At 41.4% G+C, this 7,500-nt stretch overlaps 1 protein-coding gene across 1 annotated transcript in view; it reads right to left on the bottom strand.

Annotated features, from left to right (window-relative positions):
* LOC145409534 (uncharacterized) overlaps positions 1-7,500 on the bottom strand; it is a 256,083-nt gene that overhangs the window by 150,134 nt on the left and 98,449 nt on the right. Inside the window, exon 3 of the mRNA XM_080279923.1 lies at positions 5,702-5,927. Within this exon, the coding sequence (XP_080136049.1) occupies positions 5,702-5,927 (226 nt within the window). The remainder of the gene's footprint in view (positions 1-5,701; positions 5,928-7,500) is intronic.

Below are 7,500 nucleotides of genomic sequence, written 5' to 3'. Positions count from 1 at the left end.
ACACACACACACACACAACCCCCCACCCCTTTCCCCCAGCACCCCAATCCACCCTCCTCCTTACATTTGATTGAGACAGTTGGTAGAGTAGTTTGGAAGGGTGTGTGAAAGGAGGAAATTGAAAGTAAATGAGAATAAGAGTAAAGTGATGAAGTGTACGAGGTTGATAGATGGTAGGGGGATGAATATAGTTTTGAATGGTGAGTTGCTTGAGGAGGTAGATTGTTTTAAATATCTAGGGTCACATGTTGCTGTGGATGGAAGAATAGATGCAGAAGTGAAGTTTAGAATAAATGAAGTAGGAAAGGTGCTGGGAGGAATGAAAAAAGTCTTTAAATGTCGTTCGCTTAGAATGGATGTAAAGAGAAGGCTGTATGAGGGTGTTGTGGTACCGACTGCGTTATATGGGGCTGAAACATGGAATATGGGTGTAGCAGAGAGGAAAAGTTTGAATGTAATGGAGATGAGGTGTCTGAGGAGTATGTGTGGAGTGACGCGTATGGATCGGGTGCGAAATGATGAAGTGCGAAGGAGAACTGGAGTTGTTCGGGAGATGGCTGGTAGAGTTGAGCAGAGGGTGTTGCGATGGTTTGGGCATATGGAGAGAATGGATAATGAGCGATTGGTGAAAAAGATAACTAGATCTGATGTGAGAGGTGTAAGGCTGAGAGGAAGACCACGAATAGGATGGATGGACAGTGTGAAGAGAGCGCTGGATGCGAGAGGGATGTCTGTTAAGCAAGGAAGAGTGGCTGTGCGTGACAGAAATAAATGAAGAGAAATTGTGAATAAATAAGTGATGACGCAGCTCTGAGGGGATATTCTCCCGCATTTGGTCTGATCAGCTAGTCAGGTCAGGTGTGGGTAAGGGGATGGATCTGTTATGATGTGGCAGGGGTAAACCAGTTCTGCTGTCGGGCCCTGCTGCGGATGTCACTGATTGCATTGCGCAGTTGACCCTTGTGCGGTGTGGTGCGGTGAGGATCTGTCCGTTCTCCCCTTTGGGGCTAAGATACGAATGAATGTGTTTGAATGGATGAGTAAATGAAGAGTGTGTCGTCCTGTCTCGGCTACCTCCCTTTCCTTGAGGGAAGCAGCCTAGGTATATAGGTAGATAGATAGTCTCTCCATCTCCTTCATACTTTACTCCCAAAACTTAAAGATAATAATTTCTTCTGTCCTACCTAATTCCAGACGATTTTATTCAGCTGAGTGAGTCACAGGAGCCCGTGAGCGATAAGATGTGAAAGAAAAAGGACAGATTTTTTAATTTTCTTTATTTAAATGTAACAAAAGGACACAATATCAGGAAAGAATATAATTTTTCAGAAGTATTTGGACTAAAGTGGGCAAGAACACTGAGACATTTTGATTATCATTTTTAGGGAGGTATGCTAGGTGTGTAAGGGCTGCGTAATCCCTCTTCCCTAGCGATTTATTTTGCGTATTACACCTACATATTCACCTGTATTTATTATTATTATTATTATTATTATTATTATTATTAAAGACATAGAGTCCATTAATACGAAGCAAGAGGATACTGAGGTGTAACACGCAAAAATAAATCACTAAGGAAGATTTATTACGTAATTTTCGGAGCCACTTAGAATGCCACTTTGAGTCTCTTAACCCCTTCACTTCATTGACGTATTTTTTTTTTTATTCACTTTACCACCATGACGATTTTATTAAGCTTAGAATGGATCTTTATTTAATTATTTATTTATTTATTTATATTTGCAGTGAAGGGGTAAATTAAAACTGTCTCTAACTCTAATTCTTTATGTCTCAAGGCTGATTAAAATCGTCTGAAGGTAAAGAGACTAAATGCTGTCTTCTTATAGGATTAGGAGGCTTTTTTTGCACCTGTGTCTTATTAATTAAACCCTAGGTAAGGATGTTAAATATTATCTAGTGATGTGGAAAAATAATACTATGTGTTATTTATATATTTTTTTCTGTTTGGATATTATACGTGTCTGTGGATATTGAAAGACATGAAATACCTCAAAATAAAGGTTCTCGTGCATAAAATAAAAATAAATCGCTTAGCAACATGTGCTTGAAAGCCTCCCAAGGACGATGCAAACCTGGCCTAACGTGTGGGGTCATGGAAAGTATATCATCATCATCATCAGCAGTATCATCCTGTATCAGTCCATCTCAGTACAATGATCCTGCCCAACTTTCTTCCCACTGACCTCTTGAAAGTCACCCTGTTCAGTCCCAACCCACCCATCTCATTCTCTCAGTCCATCTCTTTGGGCACCGTGTACATTTGTTGTCTGTTCTGTATGGATGCACGACACACACCAAGAGAAAACAAAAATAACCAAGAACACAGAACTGGAATCGTTATGTTTGTTCACAGAGGCAGATTACATTAAACACTATAGATATTGATTTTAAGGTCTTTTTAACCTCTCCTACTTCTTCATTACGGTGACACTGTTTAATTCTTCCTCCCGCCGCATAGTGCCAGCCTCGAGAACGTGCACCGTAGTGAAAAGATTGCTCACAGTCTCATTCCCTTTACTGTGATGTCCCGTGCACCGTATCTTCCCTCTCTCCCTAGTTAAAGAATTACTCACAGTCTCATTTCCTTTTCTGTGATGTCCCGTGCACCGTATCTTCCCTCTCTCCCTAGTTAAAGAATTATTCACAGTCTCATTCCCTTTACTGTGATGTCTCGTGCACCGTATCACCTTCTCACCCTCTCACTATACCATTTCATGCAGCTTGGACGGACTTACTGACCTAAAGAGTTTTAATCATAATCTTGAAACCCTTAGCCTAGTTTGTAAATTAATCTAGCTATATATGTATCTTATCCTAAATTAATTATTGAACTAAGCAGTTCCTTCTAAAAACCTAGCAACAACGCAGAATATTTTTTTTGTTAAGGCAAGTTATTTATTATTATTATTATTTAAACTGCCAACGTAACTTTGTGGATTTCGTATTTACTAAAAAAAGATGTGTGTTCAGTTTATATACATGGAGAGGGACGCCTTCATGTGGCAGCACCGATATAAGGAGGTGCCTCAACTGCCCGGTTCTACAGACATCCCTCAGCTACTTTCCTATCCCCGAAAGGAGGATGGTGGACTGCAGGATGAGGAAAACTTCAGCCTGCACTCCACCGGGTTCACGTTCAGATGACCCAGGAGCCTCAAGATGAACCATATGTGCCAGACCTTTTCCACCACTTTTGTGTGTGTGTGTGTGTGTGTGTGTGTGTGTGTGTGTGTGTGTGTTACTGTTATTGCACAAGTCGGTGAACACTTACTGAACACAGAGTTATTCCTTGTTATTTCCTAGACACACAAATCACATCATAACTAACATCGTAACTCACTACCCCAAGAACCACTCCCGAAACCACAACACTCAACCATCTCTTGACATACACAGGTCCCGATTTCAGTCCTCGGGGGAGACTAGGGTAAAGTTAGTATGCACATCCAATTAACACAAATGGATGACGTTGATTTTGTTAGTAGTTAGACTCATGGTAAACAAATACAGAAGTACGTGATGAGGAAGCTTCAGGGCTCTCCAGTGAGGGCCCTTGATGCGGTCTGGTGTCGGGAGGTGGTGTTGTGTTGTGGTGTGGTGTGGTGTCGGATAGTGACGTTGTGCTGTGGTGTAGTGTCGGATAGTGTCGTAGTGCTCGCTAAAGTTGATGAAGTCTACGGGAGTGAACCACCTCGCGTCCGAAAATCGTTACTGAGAGGCGGACGGGCATTGCCTCTCCTGAAGATGCTCCTGCAGCTAGAGAGAGAGAGAGGGAGGGAGGGAGGGAGGGAGGGAGAGAGAGAGAGAGAGAGAGAGAGAGAGAGAGAGGGGGGGGGAGAGAAAAGATAAATGCGTATCGACTGTGTGTGGTAGGGAAAAATACTCCTTGCTAAAACTTATTCTTCCATTAAAATACTACCTGAATTGATCGATGTTCCAACCAGGTCCCTAAATATAAAAAGGAACTCATACTTTGTCCAGGGTTCGCATTCTCGTCGGTTAAAGAAGCTCCCTAACACCTCTCCCATAGCGATTTATTTTTGGATATGAGTGGTTAATGTCCTTTTATACCTCTTCCTCGGCGATTTATTCTGGGATATGATTGGTTAATATCCTTTTACACCTCTTCCTTAGCTATTTATTTTTGGATGTGAATGATTAATGTCCTTTTACACCTCTTCCTTAGCGATTTATTTTTCATATGAGTGGTTAATATCCTTTTACACCTCTTCCTTAGCGATTTATTTTTGGATAAGAGCGTTTATCCTTTTACACCTTTTCCTTAGCGATTTATTTTTGGATGTGAATGGTTAATGTCCTTTTACACCTTTTCCTTAGCGATTTGTTTTTGGATATGAGTGGTTAATATCCTTTTTTTACGTTGTTTATGCTGGTGCTATTGGAAGGATTTATAAGCACAGAAGAGGGCAGTAAGGTGTAACTAAAATAAATCGCTCAGGAAAAGGTGTTAGGGAACTTCCTTACCAGACGAGAATACAAGCCCAAGAATCGAACTCCAGTCCTTTTAATCACGGCCTGAAACTGCTAACCACTGTACCACCGATTTGGCTCCGTAGTAATAATTTCTAATATTTATAATGCTAATAAATGGAAAGAAAAAATATTGCAGATTAAACTAAAAGAAAGAGGACATTGCGTGCACATATCTCTAAGCATGTATTATTATTTTTGTGTGTGATTGCGTGGGTTTATTGATTGCGTGCGGGTTAGTATTTTAGGACATTCTGATTGCGTGTGCTTTAGTGTTTGCGTGCGTTAATTGTGTGTGTTTTGGTGTCCGAGTGCATTTTGATAATTGCGTGCGATTTGAGAGCATTTATTAAGAGCGGGTGTTTGAGTGCGAATAGTAATTGCGTGCATAAGTGCCTGAGTGTGTATAGTGCACTATAGTTTGAGTGCGAGTTAGTTTGCGTGTACTTAGCATTTGCGTGCAATTTAGTTTGAGTGCACATAGAAACAGTGTGCAAATCAGTGCTTGAGTGTATTTATTTACTTCCTGCAAATTGGTGTTTGAGTGCATTTGCCACTAGTTTGCGTGTCAGGTTCATATCATATTTGCGTGCGTTAGTTTGCGTGCATTTGGGGACTGCTTGCGAATTTGAGTGCATGTACAGAGTGGGAGCATATCAGTGTTTGAGTGTACTGTCTGCCCGTTAGTTTGAGAGCATTTAGTGTTTGCGTGCGAGTTAGTTTGGCCATAACACTAACTGCGTGCAAGGTAGAGTGCATGTAGTAGTTAATTTCCGTGCATTTAACATTTGCGTGCGAGTTAGTTTGCGTGTAACTGCAATTGCATACGAGTTAGTGTGCATTCAGAATTTAAACTGCGTGCATTCAGTATCTGTGTCCGTTAGTTTGCGTGTAACAGTAACTGCGTGCGAGTTAGAATGCACGCAGTCGTTAATTTGCGTGCATTTAACACTTGGTAGTTTACGTGTAACAGTAATTGCTGTCAGAATGCACGTAGTCATTTGCGTGCATTCAACATCAGTGTCCGTTAGTTTGCGTGTAACAGTAATTGCTTAGTTAGAATGCACGTAGCCGTTCATTTGCGTGCGTCTAACATTTGGTAGTTTGCGTGTACGTAGTCGTTAATCTGCGTGCGTTTAACATTTGCGTGCGCCTTTACAACCCCGTGCACTGCTTCTTCGGCTCTTACCATCAATCGCCACGCTCCTGTTGCCGTTCCTGTTGCTGCTGCTACTGATACTGTTGAACGGGGGAGGAGCAGCAGTTTCGAGAACGGCGGGAACGTGGATGACGCTGTCTGTGTCGGTATTGTCGGCGGAAAAGACCCAGTGACCCGAACTCTCCTCTCCCGCCGAATCCTCTTCCTCGGCGTCCTCCTCTATCGTAGCGAGACCTGCATCACTTGGGGCTGTGACCTGGGGGGAGAGGAGAATTGATTAGTAGATAGATAGATAGGTAGGTAGATAGATAGGTAGGTGGGAAGGTGGATAGGTAGGTAGGTGGGTGGATAGGTGGGTAGGTAGATAGGTAGGTGGGTAGGTAGGTAGGTAGGTGGGTATGTAGGTAGATAGGTGGGAAGGTGGATAGGTAGGTAGGTGGGTGGATAGGTGGGTAGGTAGGTAGAGACAGATAAAATACATAGATAAGTAGACAGACACACGGATAGATATATAGAGAAATAGATAGATAGATAGACAGGTAGATAGATAAAATATATAGATGAATGGATACAGATAAATAGATAGATAGAAAGATGGATTGATGGATGAATAGAGAGAGAGAGAGAGAGAGAGACCCAATGACCTTTTCTAGAGGGTTCAGCCTTAATTTTAAATAGGAGGATTTGCTCTAATTACATGCACTGAGAGAGAGAGAGAGAGAGAGAGAGAGAGAGAGAGGTGTTAACTAAAGAGGAAAGGGGAGATCAAGAGGTGAGAGGAAGCAGGTGGGTAGGCTTTATGTGAAGAGCACTTGAGAGAGAGAGAGAGAGAGAGAGAGAGAGAGAGAGAGGTGTTAACTAATAAAGAGGAAAGTGGATGATCAAGAGGTGAGAGGAAGCAGGTGAGTAGGCTTTATGTGAGGAGCACTTGAGAGAGAGAGAGAGAGAGTGCTGAACCAGTGAAAAAGATGTTTCATAATTGTTATAAATGCCAATAGCAGAAATAAAGCACACAAAATAACCATAACAATAAGTTCAATAAATTCTTTAGTTTGTGCTGTGCTTTGTGGTGTCAGTATACCATTTTCTTTGGTGTCGATCTTAGAAAATGGATCACTAAGTCCATTTTTATCATCAACTACTTCAAATGACAAAATTAGACCCACTCAATCGCCATATACCTTCTTATTCGGTAATATTAAACATTAGGAGCATCACAGAATACTCATCAAACCTCTTCTAGCCTTTCTAACATTTCTCTAGGTGTTATTATATGTAAGTTTAACCATGCGGAAAAATAACCTACCCAACCCTAGCTTAATCTAACTAATCCTAAGTTTCTCTAAGTGGTAAGTAAGTTTAGCCATGCCGAAAAATAACCAACCCAACCCTAACTTAATCTAACTAATCCTAAGTTTTTCTAAGTGTTAAGAAAGTTTGGCCATGAGGAAAAATAACCAACCCAACCCTAACTTAATCTAACTAGTTTTAAATCCCGTAGCAAGTATAGGTTCCCGGGCAGGAGTTAGCACTACACAGGCGTCATCAAAACAAATATGGCTGACTATCTCTCTCAAGGATGGAAACTGCTCGCTCTCCATATTGAATCCTGAGCTGTTTTTAGGAGATGAGTGGTTATAATATGTTGCTAGCTATGAAGAAATGTTGGGGGAATAATGTATGGGTAGTGTATTGTCTTATTTTGCCAGTAAAAAACAGGTAATCAGCTAGAAGAGGATGTTGATCTTTGTGAGGTAGATTAACTGGCTATAGCCCTCCCGACAGAATGTATGGCAAGTTTACAGTGATCGAGGAAAAATATATCTACA

This window comes from Coenobita brevimanus, chromosome 81 (genome assembly GCF_032717465.1).
Source record: "Coenobita brevimanus isolate Jiangsu-jjx chromosome 81, ASM3271746v2, whole genome shotgun sequence".
Taxonomy (NCBI): domain Eukaryota; kingdom Metazoa; phylum Arthropoda; class Malacostraca; order Decapoda; family Coenobitidae; genus Coenobita; species Coenobita brevimanus.
The sequence above is the reverse complement of the archived record's forward strand: the minus strand, read 5'-3'. Positions and strand labels throughout refer to the sequence as shown.